We start from the raw sequence: 26,698 nt of genomic DNA on the forward strand, positions 1-26,698 counted from the left end.
TGACTCTGTGACTGCCTCTTTGAAATTGGCCCGTCATCAAGTGCTGAACTAGCATGAAACGCGTTGGGCATTTGAAGAAGGAAGACACTGCCCTGACTTGCAGGCTGCTGCTTCCACCAAAATAAAAGCGCTGAAACCTTACCTCTCGCTGTGCAGCTTCTCTCTAAAAGGGCAACCTTGGTCTGGATCTGTTATTGGCTAGCCTGGTCACGAGTGAAACCCCGCCGCCATGCGGTCCTTTGCTGCTGCCAACCGATGACAGCAATTAAGGGCGAGAGGAGCGTGAGTGCAAGCAACGAGTTACAGCCTTCAGTGTACAGGACAATGTACTTCAACCCACTGGGGTTTTATTTTTCATTATTTTGGCATTCTACGAGCAACTCACTGAAGTAATACTGCCCCAGCACTACAAAGACCATCGGGCAGCTGACGCTGATGCTGCCACGCCCACTGAGGCAAACGTCATTGTGTTAACATGTGCGGGTAATTGACTCTGTGACTGCCTTTTTGAAATTGGCCCGTGATCAAGTGCTAAACTAGCATGGAATTTGAAGATGGAAGACACTGCCCTGACTTGCAGGCTGCTGCTTCCACCAAAATAAAAGCGCTGAAACCTTACCTCTCGCTGTGCAACTTCTCTCTAAAAGGGCAACCTTGTTATGCATATTTATATATATATATATATTCACTGAAAAATAACATAGGTTTTAGGGGCGTTATAGTTAGCTGGACATTTCCCACGTACAAAACCCTAGAAATTCCCCCGTTATAGTTAGTTCAGCTAACTATAAGTCGCGCCCCCGCAATGCACTGCTGATGATGTCACATATTACATCACTCATGCCATGGTCAGTGACATCACTGATGACATCACTGATGACATCTGAAATGACATCACTGATGACATCACTGATGACGTCATCCATGTGATAAATTAGTGCATCTTCTCACACCCTTTGATATACTCAATCAAAATTTCTGACGTCCATTCTCAAAACCATAGATACTCCAATACCAATAACTACATACCCACTCATTGACTCTTAGATATACACACACATCCACTCACTCACCTGTACAGTCACTCATACTTACAGTCACTCAGTACAGGACTATCATATGCATTTATACACCTACATAGACACTCACACACCACCAATCATCCATAGAGGTACTCTCACACCTAGTCAGTCATGCAAATAATTAATCACACTCCCATTTACCCACCTATGCAGTTATACACACACAAGTTCACTTACTCATAAAAATAGTACCAAATTCTTACGCTCATATACAATCATTGATACAAGCACACACTCATCCATACAGCCACTCTCACAATCACACACTCTCACATATACCCACTTATATACTCTTACACACATATATACTGCCTTTCACATATGTAGTTAGTCACACATGTACCACTGAGATATACATTCAATCCCTAACACACCCATACATACACTCACCCAACCACACAGTCCATCACAGATGCACTCTTAAAACCATGCACCCATAGAATCACCCACTCACACATGTATGCACAGTCACACACACCCCACCCACACAAACACTCAGGCACCCATACAGATACTCAGACAACCAATCAATAACCCATAGAGACACTGATATAGCTATTCACAAAACCATGCAGCTGCTTATACACCAACAGACAGACAGATACAGACATTCACACAGTTTAGTCACTAGTCTGCAGTAAGATACGTTTAATGACTCTCTTATAGAGTCAGTAACGCACCTACTAAATCATCCATTCACACACTTATACACCCACTCATTCTTAAATAGGTTTTTCCCTATATATATATTAAACATATTTAAAATTTACAGAAACACACACTCACTGGATGACGTCATCAGTGATGTCATCAGTGATGTCATTTTAGATGTCATCAGTGATGTCACTGACCATGTGATGAGTGATGTAATATGTGACGTCATGAGCAGTGCGCGAGTTATAATTAGCTGAACTAACTATAACGGGGGAATTTCTAGGGTTTTGTACGAGAGAAATGTCCAGCTAACTATAACGCCCCTGAGACCTATGGTTATTTCAGTGAATTTCTAAGGTTTTTTAAATGCCAATTCCTAACTATAACGCCCCTGAAACCTTTGGTTTTTTCAGTGAATTTCAAAGTTTTTTTAAATGCTAATTCCTAACTACATCAGTCCTGAAACCTATGTATTTTTCAGTGAATTTCAAAGGTTTTTTAAGTGCTAATTTCTAACTATATCAGGCCTGAAACCTTTGGTTTATTCAGTGAATTTCAAAGGTTTTGTAAATAACAATTTTTAATGTATTAATTGTTATATTGCTTTTTTTGGTACTGATTTACTACATTTTTTAAACTATTTATTTTTAGATTTTTCTTTTATTACATTATAATTACATTATACATTACAATACAAAATATACTTTCTCAGAATGAATTACTTTAGTTTAAATACTTGGCAAATAGGCAACAGACTTTTAAGTACAGTAGTTACAGTTGTTGCAATGGCCAACACAATTTCAAACACAAAGCAACATTGAGCTCAATGTGAATTTCTAGTTAAAAGCAATTAGTTACTCTATGGGTTACTTTTCTAGCCACAGGACTGGATCCTAGATTCAGTCCTTGGACATCTCCTATAAACAGTTGAGTAAAACCATTTTGGTTACAGTAGTTATTTTTAAGGAATATTTTTATATTTTAAAAGATGACACTTAGTAATATTTTCACATTGAATCACCAATGTTATCCTATGGCAGAAAATTCACTTAGCAGGTAAGTAGTGTTATCGTTACTTTTTCTTACTCAGTGGTGGATCCTGGATCCAGCACTGGCCAACCTCCTGTAAACAGTTGAAAGAATCTGTTTAAGTCATACAGACGATTTTTTAGGAATATTTTTAGTTTGTGAAAATAGACACTTAGAAACTTCCTATGGAAAGAAATACAAGTTACTGGTAAATACGCTTAGAATTACTTTTCAGAGTCAGTGCTGGGCTGAAAGATGCAGCCCAGGGTTCTCTCCTGATAACAGGTGAGTATATCGGAATTCGTAGTTTGGTTGATTTTAGAGGAATATTTGTACGTTTCAAAAATGGACACTTAGAAAATTTTGAGTGTGTATAAGCGCATAGGTGAGTAAATGGGAGTGTGATTATTTGAATGACTGAGTAGGTGTGAGAGTACATCTATGGATGATTGGTAGTGTGTGAGTGTCTATATAGGTGTATAAATGCATATGATAGTTTTGTATGGAATGACTGTAAGTATGAGTGACTGTACAGGTGAATGAGTGGAAGTGTATGTAGACCTAAGAGTTAATAAGTGGGTATGTAGTTATTGGTATTGCAGTATGTATGGTTTTGAGAATGGAACTCTTAAATTTTGAGTCAGTGTATCAAAGGTTATATTAGGGTGTGAGAAGATGTGGTAATTTATCACATGGATGACGTCATCAGTGATGTCATTTGAGATGTCATCAGTGACGTCATGAGTGATGTCACTGACCATTTCATGAGTGATGTAATATGTGACGTCATCAGCAGTGGATTGCGGGCGCGCGAGTTATAGTTAGCTGAACTAACTATAACGGGGGAATTTCATTGTTTTTTTACGAGTGAAATGTCCAGCTAACTATAACATGTGTGAAACCTATGGTTTTTTCAGTGAATTTGCAAGGTTTTTAAATGCTAATTCCTAACTATAACGTGTGTGAAACCTATGGTTTTTTCAGTGAATTTGCAAGGTTTTTAAATGCTAATTCCTAACTATAACGTGTCTGAAACCTATGGTTTATTTAGTGAATTTCAAATGTTTTTTAAATGCTAATTCCTAACTATAACGTGTGTGAAACTTATGGTTTTTAAGTGAATTTGCAAGGTTTTTTAAATGCTAATTTATGAATGTATTATTATATTTTTTAAATATTTATTTTACAATAAGCTCTCTATATATATAGTTATATATTAACTTTATCCTGTAATATGGAATGGCTCAGTTTTTTTTTTTTAAATTTGGATAGAGTTGAACACCATAGTCAATATCTTCTATAAACTTATAAACACTTAAAAAATTTTTTTTAGGGTTTTTGTCCGTGCGCGCATGCGTACGTGCTACACGTGCGCATGCGTACGTCGTGCGTGCTCAGTACGCGCATGCGCGCGTGCTCCGTACGCACATGCGCGTGTACTACGTACGCGCATGGTGCGCGCACGGCAAGTCATGTGATTGAGAAACAACACTTTTCATTGGTTTATAGTAGTTTCAGGTCATGTGATTAAGAAACAACACTTTTCATTGGTTTATAGTAGTTTCAGTTCCAGAAACTTCCAACACCACACCCACTCCCCTCATTATTACTTCTGATTCCCTGTGAGAAGGAGCTGAGCAGCATTTCCAGTACTCCAGTACTTGAGAATGGCAGAGCAGCAGTCATCTTCTGGGAGTGAGCAGGAGACCCTTGTGCCACAGAGACAGAGGAAACAGAAAAAGTCTTTTATATGGCAATTTTTCACTTTTCCAGAGGGGCAGAGGAAGGTGAATTCTCCAAAGTCACCTGCACTCTTTGTGATCGTGTCTTATCAAGAGGAGATCCTAAAAAGAAATACTCTTTTAGTATCTTCACTATGATCAGGCACGTTAGATATGTACATCCTGTGGCTTATGCTCGAGCTGCTAGAGAAAACCCTCCAGCAGCTCAGCCGAGCACATCCGCAGCAGCTCAGCCGAGCACATCATCGGCAGCTCAGCCGAGCACTTCATCTGCAGCGGCAACTTCACCTGCTTCTGCTCCTCTGGATATACACCCTCTGTTTAAGAGGGTGCGTATATGGTGCAATGCGTGCAATGCTCTTCTCTCTTATGGGGACACCAGCATTCCCCTAATAGAGAGCAAGATACAGCAGCACACGTGCGGTACCCTATAATTTTTGCCATTTTTTTGTTCCTCTGTCCCTCAATTAACACAACGGCTCTTTTTAGAGCCACCTAACATCTAAACACTTAAATTTGATTTTTAATTCTATTTTTTTTATGATTTTTTTTCCGCCGTGCACACACCCCGTGATTTAAAAAAAAAAAAAAAAGTTTTTTTCACCCTTCATGGTCCTTCAGGGACCCCCTGACAAAAGCTAGGGGGTCAGGAACTCTGTACCCTGCCCCCTTTTCACGTTCTCCACCTTTCTTTTTCACTGTCACACACAAAATGCCGGACAACACTTCCTGATTTCGACCGATTCGAATGTTGACTGACATGTAACCACCAATCAGAATTACGCTCGCGCACGGCACTGTGCACGCACGGTGCGCGTACGGTGTGCGCACGGTGCGTGGCTATAGATATTTATGTACTTTTAGCTGCAATTTTCTCAGGAACTACTGAACAGATTGACACCATATATGCAAAAGGCACATCCCTGACCTGAGGACTACCTCTTTGCCAAATTTCAAGTAATTCTGTTCAGCCGTTCGGGCTGTACCTTCGACTAAAGGTCCTATGGGAAAATGCATGGGGAAAACGCGTTTTGGGACCCCCCTTTTTTCTCAGCCCCCGCTTGACGAATCACCTCGAGACTTCCAGGGTGGAGCTGAGCGGAGCGCCCCATTAGTTTTGAAAATTTCGCGACGATCCGTCAACCGGCACCAAAGTTATTCAAAATAGAATTTTCAGATTTCCTATGGAAACACGGTCCTAACTATAACTATCTACTGGCGACCGCCAGTAGATAATATATATATATATATATATAGAGAGAGAGAGAGAGAGATATATATAGATATATATATATATAGATATATATAGATATATATACATACATACATGTAACCTTTCAGACTTTTACTGGGTGCCCCCTTCTGCCTAGACTAAGTTAAACATCTGAAGAGCTATAACGATAGTGAAACACATGTCAATGGTTGTTTTACTCATTTCAGGTTGGGCTGGACAGCATTTACTAATCCAAAGCTGTAAAACTGTGCATGGAGTGGTAAACAGCTTTTGTCATTTTACAGCTTGGTGTGGCTGGCTCTGTGCTAATCCTATGCTTAAAGACTTTGCTGTAGAAATGGAAAAATACTTTTCCCTTTCTAGCTCAGCTTGGGTGGCACTGTGGTAATCCTTTAATATAAAATATCCATATAACTTAAATGGGTTAAGAATGTATGAGACATCATGCTGGCTCACACCCACTGTTAGCTGTTAACCCAACAGACATTTGTTTCAAAGTATAAAAATTGTTTTCCAATTGGGAGCAAAAAGAATAAAATATATGCCAAAGAACACCACATGAAATCACACAAATATATTTATTACCCATTTGTTTCATGTGAAATTTTTAGTACATGACAGTACAACAAAATTCCAAAATGTATACAAACAAGAACTATCATTCAAATTCTTTTTGACACCAGGTTTATATGAATTGCACTACAGAAGAACTGCAATGTCCCAATATTCTTCAGACAAAATATATTGAATAGCTATTCTGTAAATCCATTGCATTAGACAAATTGTTGAAATAAGACTTAAAAGCCAACACGTGTTTCTTAGCCTTTATGGATGCTTCTTCAGGCCTGCAAGGAAATAACACAAATCTCATGAATCATTCTGATTTCTCATACAGAAACTTTCCTATTTTATAATATCCAACTTTATTTTGCTAATAGAAGTTAGGGAGAGAGTGACAAAAGCAACGTTCAATATGTCAGTTTGCAAAATACGACACATCACAAATGTATCAACAGCATGTATTATTGGAGAAGTCCCCAAACCATTCCAACCTCTGTAGCTCAAATTACCCTTAGGATTTTAAGAAATCCATCAGCAAGCTTATTTCCCAGGAAGTAATGATGATGTGGCAATGGTAAGACATTAAGCCATAAGTAATCAGGATAGGTGCACAATGTCCATTGGCCTAAAAGGGCTTCAGCCACCCCCGCTGTGTGTTTTAGTCCGGGCTGCAGCTGTGCTGTAGTTGGGGTGCAGTGACAACCTCCTATAAAAACCTTTGCAGATCAGCCAGAACCTGAAGTATATTAAATATGGGAACTTTGACACTGAATGTGAGAGTGAGGGGCTACATGGGATCAAAATACTCCAACTGTTTTGTGGGCCTTTCACCTTTAGGTAAATGAACATAAAATGCAATGTATACACTTTAAATACAAGTTAAAGTAATTGGCGTAGAATGTATTATTTTATGCTACAGGACAGCGCGTTTGGTTAATGTGATCTCTGCTGATGTCTGTATGTTTAATCAGACAGTCACAAACTGCATCCTATTAAATGAACAGGGGAATAGTCTATGTGTATCCCACTTCCACTGAAAGCACTATGAATATACAAGTCTTTATCTTATTATTATATTCACCTAGAGGTGGGTTAGTCTCAAAAGTCTCAAGCCAGGTGCTCAGCTTGAGTTGCTCCTGGCTCCTCAAGCCCTCAATGAAGAGAGCATTCAAGTGTTCTTTTTCTTTAAAATTGTTTAAGAGAGCACTTTAACCTACATGAGCTAAAGATTTGTGCTGTACAAAAACCGCTTGACTTGGATGTAATATTCTATAATTTTAATCCATATGCAATAAAAATGTAGATCACATTTAGGGTGTGTTGGACTTGGCCCTTTTTGCAGGGTCATCCCTAAACTTTTTGCCTTCCTCCTATATTTTTTCTGACCTGGTGTTGGCTGTTTTATGACTCTGGGCACCTTACCACTGCTGATCAGTGCTAAGGTGCATATGTTCTCCCTATGGTAAAATGTATTATGTGAGTTGACTTCCCTGTTTGGCTTATTTGGTTTACTATCAGTCCCTAGTATAGTGCACCAGGGGTGCCAAGGGCTTTTAAATCCAAATGTTGCTAGTGGGCTCACAGCACTGGTTGTGCCACCCACAGAAGCAGCCTGGTAAAATGTGTCTAAGGTCTGCCATTGCAGAACCTGCATGCAGTCTGTTACTGTCATGCTGACTGGGCAAGTGTCCCCACTTGCCAGTCCCTAAAACCTTCTCTTACCTTCATGTTAGTCACCCCTAAGGTAGGCCCTAGGGCAGGGTGCATTGTAAGGATAAGGTAGGACATGCCCTGAGGTGTGTGGCATGTCCTGATAGTGAATTACAGCCATTTTCATTTTTCACTATTGTACGGCTACCTGCTCTCCATAGGCCAGAATGGGCTGCTAGATTATAACACTCTATAATCCTAGCAGGCTCAGGAAGCATGGTAGAAATTCATGTTTAGTATGCCTGAACTCAGAATAATAAAATACATCTTTTAGCAAAGGTTATCTTAATATCCTGGGTTTGCAAATGCTACTTTTAGAAAGTTAGCCTTTGCGTGCCTAACCATCTCAGTCCGCCTCTGGAGGGGAGGGCTATTTTCTTTGTGTGTAGCTTGAGTGACAGGGCTGGGAAGTTCCAGGAGACAGGCTGGGGCTACCAGGTGGTGAATAGAGAGATTACACCAGGATGGGTGGGAGGAGTGCACCTTGACTCTGAATAGGGCAGTGCTCTGCCACCACAATGCTGGCTCCACCCCCTGGGAAGCGTCTGATGTCTCTGCCCTGCCTGCTGAAAGAAGAAGCCAGAGTCCCAACAACAAAGTGCTCCTCACTGAAAAGAACTGGACTGGGATTATGCAAAGGCCCCCCTGGCCTGTAAAGACAAAAGAAACTTGGTATAAATGTAGGAGCCCTGCTCCTAAGAAATCAGATCCTGATTGAACCACGAAGAAACTCTGCCTGACTAGAAGGACCTGGAAGAAGCTGAAGGAGGAGTAACTTTCCCTGACCTGGGGGATTGGCCTGCAGTTGGTGCCTTGCTGAGAAAGGAGAGGAAAAGACTGAAAGAGACTTTGCACTTTGTTTTTCAACTATCTCCAAGGGCTTGGAAGAAGAGCTTGCCCCCTGAACTGAGTCCCAGGACCATTGGACTCATCTGCCTTTTCCCAATTCTAACAGGGTGCATGTCAAGTGATTTGCCTCGTAGTTCACTAATGGCAAAGTCATTAGGTGGTGGGGTGGGCATACATTACTTTAGATTCCTGTTTAACAACTATCACTTTTAGCAAATACGCCTCATTGCAGTGATGCACTCTTATGTACTAAGGTGAAAAGTTTCAGCCTGTTCACAAATACATATATATTTCTTTAAATGTAAGGAACTTTCATAATTTTTTCATAATATTTGCTCCATGAATTATATAGCAAACATTTTCAGGGCTCAGATAATGCACCGGCTCTTAGCCCAAACTAGACCCTCTGCTCCATTTGGCTATAACTCAGCTTGTTGTGTAAATGTTTGGGCTCACCCTCTACATAACACACAGTATAAGATAGGCTACTGAAGCCAAAACTCATTTACAGGTAAGGAAGTCTTTGTTATTTTTTTCTTTAGTTCTCAATTCAATTCAAATGAGCTTTATTTGATTTTTGCAATACAATCATAAAAGCACATGATATCACGTAATATTATAAACAGTTCAAAATTAAAAGAAAATTATTAAAAATACTAATAATAACATACTTAAAAAAACCCTACTGTAAATAACATATTATGAGAAATTCACATATGAATAGTGTTCCTGTATTTAATTACACTTTTTAAAAATGAAGCTATAGACCTTGTGAAATGTTTGTTCTCTAAAAATTGTAATACTAAAAATATAGGATGACATTGTCTAAGACCAAGTAGGCCTAACATTGGTAAAATAACCTCTTTCTTGGTACAGAATAAAATTTACTAAATAAAGAACATGTTTTGTTTGCAGAGACTTATCATCACATGGGCACATACTCATGATACTAGACCAATCATTTTTGATGGGGAAAGATATTCCCAATCTAAAACGAGTCAATACCATCCTGTCAAAAGCACATACAATGGTTTTAAGATAGGCTGAATGCTGTAGGTGGTTAACATCACTTGATTTGCCTGTACCGTTAGCTTTAATATATCGGTTGAGAATCTGTTTGTCTCAAGGAGTATCAAACAATTTATTTTTAGATTATTTCTCGAAACTGTAATTATGTTACCAGGGTCGTCAAAGTATTCTGGATGCCCAAGGTCTTTCATAACATTTTTTACATAGTTTAACCATGGGATACTAGAGGCCCATTGTAATTTTAAGATATCATTTAGATTATCCAGATTAAATATGGTTTTAAAGGTGGACCATATCCTGTGCCATGATAAAATGGGTTGTATTTTTATTAAGTCAGATATATGCGGCATCCCTAGATCAGAATGACATGTATGAGTAGATGTACTACTTGGGACTGCCAACGAAGATGTAAAAAAGACATTCTCAAATGACTGCAGGGGCTGAGTGTCTACATAGCCCCAGACGCCAGTGCCGTACATAGCTGTAGAGATATATTTAGCTTTATAGATATGAAATAATTTGATGACTGGTTGTCTTCCCAGTTTTCTAGCAAAGTTCGCTAGTGAATCAGTAGCTTTCATAAATAATAATTTTCTTGCTTGAACAGCCTGGGACCATGTCCCCTTCTGGTCAAAAAGAATGCCTAAATAAGAAAATCTGTTGGTAAATGTTACCTTATTATTTTCAATAAATATGTCTCTACATGCTGTACATCTTTCCCACATTTCATGATAAAAGTTTTAGAGGTGTTCATTCTAAGGCCCAATTTATGCATAAATGTTGAACAACTAGTCACAACCCTTTGAAGCCCCAATTGTGTTTGCCTCATCAAAACAGAGCCGTCCGCATACAGTAGGGGGGTATAGAACACATTGATTTGTGGCAGGTCCTATCACTGATTCGTTAGGACTTGACCTAATTTAATATACAATGTAAATAAAAATGTGCCAAAACACATCCTTGTCATATTCCTCTCAATATTTTGAACATAGGCGTACACTCCCCGCTGGTCCCGTAACGATCCCTTGCTTTTGCATTACTATATAGCCGCCTCAGAAGTGAGTAAGTGGGGTTTTCACACCCATATCTTCTAAGATCTTCCATAATTTGTCATGTACGACGCAGTCAAAGGCCTCATTTAAATCTACAAATGCAAGATATAGCCTACCTGCTTGGCCTGTGTATACTTTCCCAAAAGGATATTTAAGTTTAGTCCCTTCTTGACCGTGCCTAGTCCCTGTCGGAAGCCAAATTGTAGCTCAGTTATGATGCCATTGTCATCAGCCCAATCCTGTAATCTATTCGCATAATGCGTCCCACCACCTTGACCAAGGAATCTATCAATGATATCTGTCGATAGCATGCATGGTTATGACGGTCTCCAATTGGGATCAATGTAGATTTCGACCAAGTTGTTATAAAGCTGGAAAAGCAACATGCTGCTATTGCTTGTGTTAGAAGAGTACCCCATAGGGACAAATTTGACTTATAAAGGTCTACAGCAACTCCGTCAGGGCTGGGAGCTTTTCCACCTAAACTTGCAATAAGGGCACAGTTGACCTCTTCTAAGGTAAAATGTACATCTATAGGATAGTAATTGTGTGACGATATCTCATGAAATTATTTTGACGTAACCCTTGATGTCTCATGTACATTGTTATTATACATGTTCAAATAATGGTCCAACCATTGGTCCTCGACAATAGCTATCTCTATGGTTGGTATATCTCGAGGGGTCAGAAAAGTGACATTTACCGATGTCCAAAAGGCTGTATTATCTTTGGTTAAAGGGGCTTCGTGCAGTGCTGCTCATGAATCTTCTCTTAACTCGCCTTTGCGTTCTTTAAGGGCATGTTTATAATCCCCCATTGCCGTTTTAATTTCTTGTCGATTTCTAGTAGGCTTGTATAAAGCATGTTTCAGTTTACTATAAGCTTTAGCGCATTGAGCATCAAACCAGCCTGGTTTAATGTCATAAGAATTTTTGTTCACCACAAATAAGGCCTTTTTAACAACTCTAGTTATCTTTTTGAAAGAGTTTTAAATTTCAGCATGGGGGTCCACCATAGGCCAGCGTAGGGAATAGACATTAATTTTTTTCAGAACTACGTTATGAACAATATGCACCAATTTACCTTTAGTATTTATCATGTTGCTTGGGAGTAAAAAAGTAATACTTTAAGGAAAGTGATTACTCATGGCATTTTTATGGATGGTAAAACTTATAAGCCTGCTCGAATGCCTGTTTGACAGAAGGATACAATCAATGGTCGAACACATCCCTCTTCCGTTAAAGGCATGACTGAATGGGACTAACGGAGAACAGAAATTATCGGCAAAACCAAGATCAAGTGAAAACATAATTTAATTTAATTATTCCCCAAAGGTTGTGTGTGAGAAATGTATATAATTTGTTCCATCATCAGACATGATTCCACAAATGTCCCCCTCAGTGTGCGGGCACAAGGTGGAGTTAAAATCCCTACCCCAAAGGACGCACACATCTTTTACATTGCTGTTCTGTCTAAATCTCAGGTCACTACTCAAATTCCTCAGTACCCCCACAATCTTGTCTGATGGGACATTATTATATAAATTCAACCGAGCATTACAATGCATTTTGCCAATGTCAAATGACACAATCTGGTAATACATTTCTGATTCCTTCAATTCAATCTTATTTGCATTTTCAGATATGGATACATATATGCATAGCCCACCCTTATTCCTCCTGTGGGTCGATGGTACCGCGGCTGTATGATACTTTTTATACCTGTTGAAATGCATAGTGTTCCCCTCCCAGGTTTCCTGGATGCACAATATGTTAAATTTCCCTATGAAATCTAACCTTAGGGTCTTGGTAAGATTAGATCGAAAACTTACCACATTCCAAAATAGAACATGGCAAAGATCCTTCCTACTATTACCTAAGTTGTTCATATCATTTACTTTATAAGGATTACCTATAGTTATGGGAAATGTCTCTAGAGTTAAGGTCTTATCTGAGGTATCCGTTGTGCCATGTGTAGAGGGCGTAAAACCTTTCTTTCGGCATGGAAAGGCTGGAAAGCCTATAGGAATATTGGATTAATTTCCTTTTTCCCAATTTGTTACATAGCTGGGAATATGTACTTATATATCTGGTGTCACATGTGAATTGCCACCCCTTACTTGTGTGGCTTGCATACGTGTCGCATTTAGTTAGTCTACTTTCTCTAAAGTGGGCAGAATATCAAAACGGTGAGAGGCCGGGACGTTATATGTATCATAAACATTATCATAAAAATCTCTCCTATCTTTTCTTGTATGTAGTTCCTTCGGTGGTTGATAAAAATATCTCAGTGGTAACATATTAATGCCCTGGCTCGTGATAAAATGATTTTCCGCTCTCCTCAAGATAGTTTGAACTAAATGTGGAGTTATAAATGTAAATACCACACAATCACCCAGAAGAGTTTTGCGGTCTCTGGCAATACAATTGACTCTTCTTGCCATTTTAAATTTGGCAAAAAGTACCTCCATTAGCCCTGTCTTTGTCCCCAGCCAGAACAAGGCTTTATTCCTCAGAGCATCCCTGGGTTCTAATGCCTGGGGCGACAATCTAGGTACATTGGACAAAATTACTGTGTAAGGGGTAGCTGCTGGTGGAATATCCAGTGAGGACATTTCTGGCTATTTAAGGATAAAAGCTGGGTAGGCTGATTAGAACTTATATGGGTAGATGAATGCTCCCTAAAATTCTTTTCTTTATTAAAATTAACTGTGTATGTACTAGGTAAAGTTCGGTCCACTGTGGTCATTGTAAATTCAGTAGGAGGCATAGGATCTGGCATTATATGGCATTCTTTACAATGTGTCTCAACAGATTGTGTGTCTTTCTGTGGGACTAACTGAATATGTTGTGAAAATGTTGCCTCACTGCATTCGAGCTTTGCTGTGTCTCTATGCTTACTTATTGAATTACCGCTATTATGATGCTTTGGAGTTACTGAGCATTTGGCCACTTTTTAAGATATGTTTTTTATTGCATCTCTTATGAATTTAGCTAGGTCATCCATTTTATTAATTGTCTTACTGAGATAGCCCATCAAGATATTAGTTTGGGTATTAGTAAGAGATTCAGGGGGGCTTCGATGGTGGTTGGGAATCACATTCCTGGTCACTAATATATATATGATTGGACACATCTCCAGTGCTTGACTTGTTTGCCCCCCCTAAGTATGCGTCTAGTTGCACCCCTGAGTCAGTGGCATACTGGCCTGGGAGTATGGTGCAGCAGAATCTCACACCTGCGTTCATACGGGTTACATCTACAAATAAACTGAGAAGGCTATAGGAAGGAGAACTTGAGATTCAATTCTCTATACTGAATTTACACCTATGACATACATATCTATTGTGCTGCAGTTAAAACCTCACCCGCCCTTCATCCTTAGGTTAGTGACTTGAGCTCCACATACAGTTCAACCAAAATAATGGTAATAATTTTTCGTTCGAGTTCCCTCTACAGCTCTCATGTCGAGGTTCCCACCATAATTATACCCTTGAGAATGTAGAGACTGAGCGGTACAGTAGTTGGTGTGGGCGGAGTTAGGAGGGCAAGGGAAGAGGAGGGGCAGCGACAGGAAGAGGGCAGATAGGATGGGGACAGGGAACGTGATAGAAGCAAGGTAATAAAGCTGGTGTTGAACTGAAGTCAAGTGTCTGTCGTGATTGACCGTGGACACTACAGCTGGCGACGAGGGTGGGATGCTGCAGCCCAGTGCCCCTACACCCGAAGAAGACGTGCCCCCTGTCCCCTGGTGCAACCGGAGAGAAAACGCGCTCATTGCCGAGCGCCGGGTCGCGCTACATCCAGCGTCACCCTGAGGTGAGAAAGTGAAGGAGGGAGCGGGAGCTCACCCCGACGAATGCTGGCAGCTCCTGCGGTGACTGACGGTTGCACCGGAGCAGTAAAACGTGTGGCCGAATGAGCGCTGCTATGCGCTGAATGGTAATCTCACGCCCGATGTGTGGGAAACGGCACGCGTGCGAAAAGGAACGTCGGGTGCCCACCCCGAGCTCGTTGTGCCAGGTAATGGATCCCAAAGTGTGCACAAGGCACTAGAGAGGTGCTGTGACTGCGGGAGTGCGGATAACAGTGTGGCAAGCTGGCTGAGAGTGGCAGACAAGACCTCGTGGGAGTGAGAGACCCTGTGCGGCGGCCATCTTGGAGTCAGGCGGTCATCAGTGGGTCATCCCTATAGAAGTAAAGGGGCGGCCATTTTTAAGTCAGGCCAGAAACAAACAAGCATTCGACAAGCCAAGAGAAAGAATATATATGTAAGGAAGGCGAGAGGAAGCAGCCAAGCATCTGCTACAGCAAACAAGAAGTAAAAGAAAGTGTACAGGCACCAGCCAGGGCAAGCCAGGAACGAACAAGCACGTGGGAGGACAGAACGAGTTAGGCGTGTGCTGCCACAATGTCAAATCACAACTCGCCGCATAGAGCTGAAGTCACACCGATCATGACGGGTGTGTCACACTTGCACCCACCAGAGCCACTACCGTTGACGGTTGGGGAGAGCATGGGCCCCAGATGGCAGGAATGGCTTGAGGACTTTGAGGACTACATCAAGGGGTCGAAGGTGACCGAGGATGAAGACAAAGTGATCGCGCTGCGCAACCTGGTGGGCAAAGAAATTAGCAAGATCATCAAAGAACTGCCTTGGGCGGACACAGAAACGTACGATAAAGTGCGCGAGGCGCTAAATAAGAAGTTTTTGCACAAAAGAAATGTGGATTATGAAAGATATGCGTTTCACCAAGCCCGTCAAGGGAAAGAAGAAGTAATGAGTTCTATCATAACGCGACTGCGTCGACTGTCCAGATATTGCGAATTCGATGCGTTTTCAACGGATGATGCCATCCGGTCGCAGATAATTGATGGGTGTCAGTCTGAGACACTGAGGAGGAGGCTGTTAAGGAAAAGTCACAACCTAGAGGAGATAGAGGAGATGACTCGAGTGTATGACCAAGCGGAGGAGCAAGCCAAGAGAATGGAGGCTGGACGCCCTGAAAGACTCGAGCGAGTATGCCGAGTGCAAGATAGCCACAGGCGCAGACACTCGAAGGAGCACCGGTACCCCTCCCGGCCATCTTCCCGCCAGAGATACACCGAGCGCAGGAGACACAAGTCAAGTAGAAAAGACAAGAGACAAGATGGGGGACGGAAATGCTACAGATGTGGGTATGACTTCCCACACAGAGAAGCATGTCCAGCCATGGGGCAGCAATGTCGGAAGTGTGGACGAACTAATCACGTTGAGGCGACCTGTGGAGAATATCGCAGGGAAAGGAAGAATGAAGGGACGAGGCCAACTCGCTCTGACACTAGGCGACACCACGTGAAAGCTGTGCAAGATCGGCCAAAATCGTCTTCCACTTCATCACATTCCAGGAGGGAGTCGAGGAGATCTTGCTGGGCGGGAAGGTCACCATCCCAGGACTCGCGATCAGGGTCGTGTGAATCGGAGTACACGGTTGAATTTGCCAGCATGGTCGCAGATCCGGATCAATTAAAGACATACCCGAGACTGAACATCAGTGTGGGTAATCATGACACTCAGTTTGTCCTGGACAGTGGAGCATCATTGAATTACATCCCGGTAACGGAGTACAAAAAGATGAAGTCACCACCTCCTTTGTGCCCGGCGTACGTCCGGGTATTCACCTGGATGTCAAAGAAACCGCTCCCCTGTCTAGGGACATTTCTAACCACTCTTCGACATCAGAACAAGTTGGTGTCAGCTGTCATACATGTGATTGATGGCCCGGAAGCTGACTGCCTTCTCAGCCTACCAACGGCCGAGCGACTTCGGTTGGTTGAGATCTTATACCGGGTCAGTGGTGATCAAGACATATTACACAAATTCCCCAAGCTGTTCAACGGGTTGGGAAGGATGAATAGATGTCAGGTTCAGCTTCACATCAATGAGCAGATCCGACCTGTCGCTCAACATCCCCGGCGAGTACCGTACCACCTTCAGCAGGCGGTGGAGGATGAGCTTCAAGAACTGCTTGCCTCAGACATTATTAAACGGACTGACGGCCCCACCCCATGGGTGTCACCCGTAGTCATAGTGCCCAAGAAGGGTGCGTCTGAAAAAGTGCGGCTGTGCGTAGACATGCGGCTTCCTAACACCACTATTGAACGGGAACGACATCCTGGGCCTCACTTAAGTGATATGATTGCTGCGCTAAATGGGGCCAGGGTGTTCTCGAAACTGGACTTAAACAAGGGCTATCATCAGCTGGAGCTGCATGAAAGGTCAAGGTACATAACGACTTTTGTGACACACCTGGGTTTGTCTCGATATAAACGGTTAAGCTTTGGCATCTCTTCCGCTGCGGATATCTTTCAGGAGGCGAAACGTCAAACCATATGCCATATACCTAATACGCTGAACTACAGCGACGACATCCTTGTGTACGGGTCCAACGTCCAAGAACATGACAAGGCTCTTGATCGAGTATGCCATGGCCTCTTGGATGCCCACCTGACATTGAACAAAGAGAAGTGCGAATTCCATCGATCCACACTCAAGTTTTTTGGACATGTGTTCTCTGGAGCAGGGATGAAACCTGACCCTGAAAAAGTGATGGCCTTAAACGATACCAAGAGCCCTCAAGATGTCAGTGATGTCCGTTCCTTTCAGGGCATGGCCAGTTATTGTGCCAGGTACATCAAGGACTATGCCACAATTAGTCATTCACTTTAAACTCTCACAAAGCAGGGACAACCTTTCGACTGGACCCGTCAGTGTGAGCAGGCCTTCCAGGACATCAAACGGGCCGTTGAGGCGGCCGACAATCTGGCATACTTTGACCCCAAACGGAAGACGGAAATAACCGTAGATGCCAGCCCGGTGGGTCTAGGGGCGATTCTGGCTCAATATGACAGAGAGGAGGATCAGCGCCACATTGTGGCTTATGCGAGTCGCATCTTGTCAGACACTGAAAAGGCGTATTCTCAACCAGAGAAAGAGAGTCTGGCGGTTGTCTGGGCCTGCGAACACTTTCATGTTTTCATTTATGGCAAGCACTTTACAATGTAACTAAAGTCTTAAAAACTTCTATTAACTGCAATGCTTTTTAATGAGGTGCTATCATGTATATTGGTCCCAAGATGGCTGCCAACACTTCTTGGATGAAGTGCTGATAGCCAATCAGATCTTACGATGAGATGTGTGGTTAGGCTCCGCCCAGATATATCTATGATTTTACTTTTGATTTTCTCAACAGCTACTGAACGGATTTACACCATTTAACCAAAAGGCACAAGTGTGAACCAAGGGCTACTTCTTTGCCAAATTTCGTGTAATTCCGTTCAGCAGTTTGGGCTGTAGCTGCGATTAATGGTTCCTATGGAAAACTGCATGGGGAAAACACGTTTTGGGATCCCCCTTTTTTCTCGGCCCCCGCTTAACGAATCACCCCGAGACTTTCAGGATAGGAGCAGACCGGAGGGCCCCATCAGTTTTGAAAATTTTGTGAAGATCCGTCAACCGGCGCCAAAGTTATTCAAAATAGAATGTTGCGGATTTCCTATGTATAATAGGTCCTAACTATAACTACCTCCTGGCGACCGCCAGTAGGTAACATATATATATATATATTCACTGAAAAAACCATAGGTTTCAGGGGCGTTATAGTTAGGAATTGGCATTTAAAAAACCTTAGAAATTCACTGAAAAAACCATAGGTTTCAGGGACATTATAGTTAGCTGGACATTTCCCTTGTACAATTCCCCCATTATAGTTAGTTCAGCTAACTATAACTCGCGCCCCCGCAATGCACTGCTGATGACGTCACATATTACATCACTCATGACATGGTCAGTGACATCACTGATGACATCACTGATCACATCTGAAATGACATCACTGATGACATCACTGATGATGTCATCCATGTGATAAATTAGTGCATCTTCTCACACCCTTTGATATACTCAATCAAAATTTCAGACGTCCATTCTCAAAACCATAGATACTCCAATACCAATAACTACATACCCACTCATTGACTCTTAGATCTACACACACATCCACTCACTCACCTGTACAGTCACTCAGTACAGGACTATCATATGCATTTATACACCTACATAGACACTTACACACCACCAATCATCCATAGAGGTACTCTCACACCTAGTCAGTCATGCAAATAATTAATCACACTCCCATTTACTCACCTATGCAGTTATACACACACAAGTTCACTTACTCATAAAAATAGTACCACATTCTTACGCTCTTATACAATCACTGATACAAGCACACACTCATCCATACAGCCACTCCACCCACACAAACACTCAGGCACCCAGATACTCAGACAACCAATCAATAACCCATAGAAACTCTCATATAGCTATTCACAAAACCATGCAGCCGCTTATACACCAACAGACAGATACAGACATTCACACAGTTTAGTCACTAGTCTGGAGTAAGATACGTTTAATGACTCACTTATAGAGTCAGTCACGCACCTACTAAATCATCCATTCACACACTTATACACCCACTCATTCTTCCATAGGTTTTTCCCTATATATATATATATTAAACATATTTAACATTTACAGAAACACACACTCACTGGATGACATCATCAGTGATGTCATCAGTGATGTCATTTCAGATGTCATCAGTGATGTCATCAGTGACGTCACTGACCATGTCATGAGTGATGTAATATGTGACATCATTAGCCGAACTAACTATAACAGGGGAATTTCTAGGGTTTTGTACGAGGGACATGTCCAGCTAACTATAACGCCCCTGAAACCTATGGTTTTTTCAGTGAATTTCTAAGGTTTTTTAAATGCCAATTCCTAACTATAACGCCCCTGAAACCTATGGTTTCTTCAATTAATTTCAAAGGTTTTTTAAATGCTAATTCCTAACAATATCAGGCCTGAAACCTATGGTTTTTTCAGTGAATTTCAAAGGTTTTGTAAATGACAATTTTGAATGTATTAAATGTTATACTGATTTTTTTTATACTGATTTACTATATTTTTTAAACTATTTATTTTTATATATATTTTTTTAATTACATTAGAATTACATTATACATTACAATACAAAATATACTTGCTCAGAATGAATTACTTTAGTTTAAATACTTGGCAAATAGGCAACAGACTTTTAAGTACAGTAGTTACAGTTGTTGCAATGGGCAACACAATTTCAAACACAAAGCAACATTGAGCTCAATGTGAATTTCTAGTGAAATGCAATTAGTTACTTTATGTTTTACTTTTCTAACCACAGGACTGGATCCTTGATTCAGTCCTTGGACATCTCCTGTAAACAGTTGAGTAAAAGATCTTTGATTACAGTAGTTATTTTTAAGGAATATTATTGTATTTTAAAAGTTGACACTTAGAAATGTTTTCACATAGAATCACCAATGTTATCCTATGGCAGAAAATTCACTTAGCAGGTAAGTAGTGTTATCATTACTTTTTCTTACACAGTGGTGGATCCTGTATCCAGCACTGGCCAACCTCCTGTAAACAGTTGAAAGAATGTGTTTAAGTCATAAAGACGATTTTTTAGGAATATTTTTAGTTTGTGAAAATAGACACTTAGAAACTTTTCTGGTGAAAACCACACAATGGATTCCTATGGAAAGAAATACAAGTTACTGGTAAGTACGCTTAGAATTACTCTTCCGGGTCAGTGCTGGGCTAAAAGATGCAGCCCTGGGTTCGCTCCTGATAACAGGTGAGTAAATCGGAATTCGTAGTTCGGCTGATTTTAGAGGAATATTTGTACATTTCAAAAATGGACACTGAAAATTTTCTGGTGAAAACCACACAATGGATTCCTATGGAAGAAAATACAAGTTACTGGTAAGTACGCTTAGAATTACTTTTCAGGGTCTGTGCTGGGCTAAAAGATGAAGCACCGGGTCCTCTTCTGATTACAGGTGAGTAAATCGGAATTCGTAGTTCGGCTGATTTTTGAGGAATATTTCTACGTTTCAAAAATGGACACTTCGAAAATTTTCTGGTGAAAACCACACAATGGATTCCTATGGAAGGAAATACAAGTTACTGGTAAGTACGCTTAAAATTACTCATCAGGGTCAGTGCTGGGCTAAAAGATGCAGCCCTGGGTTCTCTCCTGATAACAGGTGAGTAGATCGGAATTCGTAGTTCGGCTGATTTTAGAGGAATATTTGTACGTTTCAAAATTGACGCTTAGAAAATTTTCTGCTGAAAATCACACAATGGATTCCTATGGAAGAAAATACAAGTTACTGGTAAGTACGCTTAGAATTACTTTTCAGGGTCAGTGCTGTGCTAAAAGATGCAGCACTGGGTTCTCTCCTGATTACAGGTGAGTAAATCGGAATTCGTAGTTCGGCTGATTTTAGAGGAATATTTGTACGTTTCAAAAATGGACACTTCGAAAATTTTCTGGTGAAAACCAGGCAATGGATTCCTATGGAAAGGAAATACAAGTTACTGGTAAGTACGCTTAGAATTACTTTTCAGGGTCAGTGCTGTGCTAAAAGATGCAGCACTGGGTCCTCTCCTGATTACAGGTGAGTAAATCGGATTTCGTAATTCGGCTGATTTCAGAGTAATATTTGTACGCTTCAAAAATGGACACTTGGAAAATTTCCTGCTGAAAACCACACAATGGATTCCTATGGAAGGAAATACAAGTTACTGGTAAATACGCTTAGAATTATTTTTCAGGGTCAGTGCTGGGCTAAAAGATGCAGCCCTGGGTTCTCTCCTGATAACAGGTGAGTAAATCGGAATTCGTAGTTCTGCTGATTTTAGAGGAATATTTGTACAATGTAAAGGAAGGGGGCGGGGCCTGAGGTGACATGTGCAAACATGCCCTGTGGCGCGTTTTAAGTTAGGGAATTAATTCCTCTTCAATCCTGCGGTCCCCTGGGGGCCAACTAGCCCACCAGGTATCTCCAGTATGTGTCAGGGAGCTGTGTTGCAGAGCGGTGTTCAGAGGCCACGCCCCTTTTTGCAACACTCTGCAACGCAGCTCCGTGGCGCTTACTGGAGGTACCTGGTGGGCTAGTTGACCCCTAGGGGACCTCTCGATTGAAGAGGAATGAATTCCCCAACTTAAAATTATGCGCCACAGGGCGTGTGTGCACAGCATCACCTCAGGCCCCGCCCCCTACCTTCACCACTGTTCAAACGCGCCCGTGGCACATTTTAAGTTGGGGGATTAAGTCCCCTTAAATCCTGAGATCCCCTAGCAGCCAACTAGGCCACCAGGTACCTCCAGTAAGCTCCACGGAGCTGCGTTGCAGAGAGGTGTAAAAAGGGGTGTGACCTCATTACACCTCTCTGCAACGCAGCCCCCTGGTGCATACTGGAGGTTCCTGGTGGGCTAGTTGGCCCCCAGGGACCCCCAGTATTCAAGGGGAATTAGTTCCCCCTCTGCAAACGCGCCAGGGGGCATGTTTGCCAAGTGGTGTAAGGAGGGGGCGTGGACTCCGGCCCTATCTTTTCTGCCGGCATTGCTTTTCTACATGGGAAGCAGCTAACATGCTGCTCCCCATGTGGAAAAGCAATCAGCTTTGCTTCATTGAAGCGAGAGCAGGTTTCCCTGCTCTCGCTTCAATGAAGCAAAGCAGTTTGCAATGACAGGGTGGGAGCCGCGAGGCTCCCGCGCTGTCATTGCAAACAGCAGTGTCCCGGGGGTGGGCACCCCGGGACACTGCAGGAGCCGGCCCTGGGGCGTGGCGTTTCCCAGGGCCATCATTGGCTCCAAGAGGGGGGCCGCGTGGCCCCCCTCTCACACGTACAAGTTGCCCTGGGGGGTGGCGGTCCCCGGGGCTGGGGGGGCCTGAGAGCCCCCCCATCGCAAATACTTTCAAGCCCTGGGGGGTGGCGGTCCCCGGGGCTGGGGGGCTGCGAGCACCCCACCCATTTTCTATAAGCCCCGGGGGGTGGTGGTCCCCGGGGATGGGGGGCCGTGAGCCCCCCCATATAGTATTTCTGAGCCCCGGTGGGTGGCGGGGACCCCCCCACACTTTTTTATTTCTGCCCCCAGGATTTGTCCCCCCCGGGGGCCAAGTACCAAAGAAGCACGGGAGCCCCGTGCTTCTTTTTTTAATATTTTTCGCCGAAATTCACGCTGGGTGCGCGAATCTCGCAGGCCTAGGGGGTCACAGTGAGGCCCAAGGTGGCTGCCAACACTTCCTGATTCAGAGTGTTGGCAGCCAATTAGCGTTCAGCTCGTGCTCGGGAGGGTTCGGGGTGGGTGGATCCTCCCTGGCCATAGATATCACTAACATTTAACTCTAATTTTCTCAGGAAGTACTGAACGGATTTACACCATTTAAGCAAAAGGCACGAGTCTCAACTGAGGACTACCTCCTTGCCAAATTTGGTGTAATTCCGTTCAGCAGTTCGGGCTGTAGCTGCGACAACAGGTCCTATGGGAAATTGCATGGGGAAAATGCGTTTTGGGACCCCCCTTTTTTCTCAGCCACCGCTTGACGAATCACCACGAAACTTTCAGGGTAGGAGCGGAGCGGAGCGGGCCAAAAGTTTGGACAATTTCGCGAAGATTCATCAACCGGCGCCAAAGATATTCCCAATAGAGGGGGCGCTAGGTGGCGCACAGCGGAATGGCTGCCTTCGGGTGAAGCTCCCGCAGCCCAGCGAAGAAATCCTTAAAAATCCTTCCTGAAAGTCGCATTTTACTGCCCACACGGGCCTGTGTGGGCGGACCGACATCTCTACCGCGGTCTGAGCGCTGTCTTATCCCTGGTGACCCGGCGATATTGGACTGTGGAGCCGCTGCGGGCTGTGCCGGCTGTGAAGGACATCTCGCTGGAGCTGTGTCCGGGAGGCTGCTGCGACGCGAGGCCGGTGCGTCCCACGTGGGTGACAGGCCTCGCCTCCGGATCCACGGCTGCGGGGGTCTGCTGGGGGTCGCTGTGGCCCACGCTGGATACCCCCGACCGGGGGCGAGAGGACGGACTGGATTACAGCGTGATGCACAACGGGCGCGGGCGCTGGTGAGTGGCGCGCCCGGCCGAGGTCGCAGCTGAGGTGGCCGCCTTCCCTGCTCGCGCCGGATCCTTACTGCGGCGTGGTGCCGCCCCGCTCGTACCAGCCTGCGCGGATCCCCCCCCGGCTGCTACCTTGCTGCTTGCCCACTGGGGACGATTACGCGTCCGACGGAGGGGCAGATCGGAGGAGGTGCGGGGCCCGGAGAGACTGTTGCCTAGTGCGCTGACCGCTGGCCCTCCTGCGCCGGGGCCTCCGTTGTGAGGCCTACGCTGGGGAGAGACGAGACAGAGAAGGTAGCCATCGACCCGAGGGTGCTAGACGGAGGTGCATGCTGTCTCCCCCTGCCTGGCGCGCTCACGATTGCGGGGCCTGCGTGTGGGGCCCCGACTTGGATCCTCTTTGCCCCCATCTACCTGGCTCCTTTCTGCTGGCGATCCGCGCAGGAGTCATCCCGTTCGCTCAAGGAGAGTGGCTACTGGCCGTGGAGGTGAGAGGTGTGCTTGTGGGGTCGCGGTCGGCCCCGGGGGCGGCGGCTGGTCCCCAGCGGGGTCCTGCGTGGCAGGTGGAGGGGGTTGCACGAGGTGCTGGTGGTGGATACTGTGACCTGCTGTAAGATCTGGACGCTCCCCCTCTCCCCTAAGCTGCCGCTCCCCCCCTCCTTTGCTGCTTGCCCCCGGGGCCCACCCGGGCGTCCCCCCCGATCCTGCTGCGGGCAGCCTGGTGGCGCCGCCATGGGGAAGCCGGACAGCCGTCAGTCTCGCCTTACTTTTGAGTCCAAGAAGCAGACCAGGTCGCAGCCGGAGGCCGCTGCGACGGGGTCGATGCCGGTGGAGGCCCCGCCGGGTGATGATGTCAAGTCCATATTGCTGGACATGAGGCAAAGTCTAGCGACCATAGTTGACAAAATGGATTCCATGCAATCCCGCATGGACTCGATTGTACATAAGGTTGACAGCCATGGCGAACGCCTCACGGAAACGGAGAGGCGTATCTCGGACACCGAAGATCGCACAACGGAACTGTCCGCCACAGTGGCGCGCATGGACAAAGTCCTCCATGCAATAGCAGCCAAAAACGAAGACTTGGAAGCGCGTAGTCGGAGGAACAATATCCGTATAATTGGCATTCCGGAATCGACCCACACGGGCAAGATGGAGGACTATGTGGAGGGTCTCCTGCGTGAGGTGGTGGGCACGGACTCCCTATCTCCCCAGTTCATAGTGGAAAGGGCACACAGATCTCTGGCCCTGAGACCACCGCCGGGGGCTCCCCCTCGCCCTATTATCGCACGCCTGCTGAACTTCCGTGACCGAGATGTCGCGCTTCGGACGGCGAGGGAGAAGAAGAACCTATCCTATGGTGGCACTACCTTCACCATTTTCCCGGACTTCACCCCGGTGGTTCAGGAGGAACGGAAGAAATTTGTCCAGGTCAAGCATAAACTGCGCGCTGCACAAGTTGACTATGCGCTTCTTTACCCGGCCCGCCTGCGCATCACGCATCAAGGGAAACAAATTTTTTGCACTAAACCCCAACAGGCGGAGGAGTTTTTGAAGCGACTCAAGAAACGTGATCAGGACTGCCCCTCATCGCCGGCATCAGAATGATGGGACTGGATTGTTGACCTGTCGATTTTGAGACTGTGGCCTGTCAGCTGGTAAGGTGTTGCGCGTATTTGCTATTGTGGAACTTGATACAGTGACCCATGGACCCGGCTTTGTCCACTGTGAGGGGCTGCTGGCGGAGTTCAGAAACTCTTTGGCTTGCACTAGACTCTCAGGAATTCATCGTCTTGCTGGGCACCCTTTTTGACCATGGGGAGGGTCCGGCCCACGGGCGGGGCGCACTCTTCTGGATCGAGGGGTTACTGTGTATTCACCTAGACTGTCCTCCCAAGGGTATTACCCATTTGACTTTAAGTTTCCATGTTGCTCCACTATGGCCTTGGCTATGGACGGAGTTCGTTCGGGGGTGGGGGGGAGGGGGTATGTCCAGATAGCATGTTTGGGATGCTGCTGTGGGTGGGGGGAGGGGGGGAGTTGGGGATTTGCTATGTTTGTTCAGTATGTATGGGATGTGGCGCTGCTGGCATGGTCTTCTTCACATGGGTCGGGGGGCGGCGTTTGCATTGTATTGCTGGGTGTGAGTCTTTTGGTTTCCCATGAGTGATCCGCAGACACATAGGGACTCTACTGGGCAGCTTAACTTTTTATCCTGGAATGTGAGGGGCTTGGGGGACCACAGAAAGCGCAGGCACGTCCTGGCATACCTAGACAGGCATCACATAGGAGTGGCCTTTCTTCAGGAGACGCACCTAGATCCCTCCAGGCCGGTGCTATTTGCCTCGCGCTGGGCTGCGCACCGTACCTTCTCCTCTTACTCCTCCTATTCGCGTGGGGTGGCCATCCTCATTAGGAAACATACCCCGTTTGTGCACATGGGCGAGCGGATGGATCGGGAGGGCAGGTATTGTATTGTCTGGGGGCGCATGGGCATGGATACGCTCACTTTGGTATGCTATTATGGTCCCAACATTGATGATCCATCTTGTCTTCAAACGCTATGGGGAGAGATTCTGCATGTCGGTTCCACTTACCTAGTGTGGGGGGGTGACTTTAACATAGCTGTTGACCCCGAGAGTGATAGGTCGAATCCGAACCCACACCACTACTCTCGCTCGCAGGCATATGTGCATGACCTTCTTACTGAGCGTCATCTACTGGACACGTGGCGTTCTAGGCACCCGGT

General features: G+C 44.4%; 1 protein-coding gene across 1 annotated transcript in view; it reads right to left on the reverse strand.

The window, feature by feature from the left end:
• Positions 1-6,300: 6,300 nt before the first annotated feature.
• Positions 6,301-26,698, reverse strand: part of LOC146806138 (uncharacterized) — a 99,686-nt gene continuing 79,288 nt past the window's right edge. Inside the window, exon 10 of the mRNA XM_085623865.1 lies at positions 6,301-6,586. Within this exon, the coding sequence (XP_085479991.1) occupies positions 6,581-6,586 (6 nt within the window). The 3' untranslated portion in view covers positions 6,301-6,580. The remainder of the gene's footprint in view (positions 6,587-26,698) is intronic.

Source organism: Triturus cristatus, chromosome 8 (assembly GCF_964204655.1).
Source record: "Triturus cristatus chromosome 8, aTriCri1.1, whole genome shotgun sequence".
Lineage (NCBI taxonomy): Eukaryota > Metazoa > Chordata > Amphibia > Caudata > Salamandridae > Triturus > Triturus cristatus.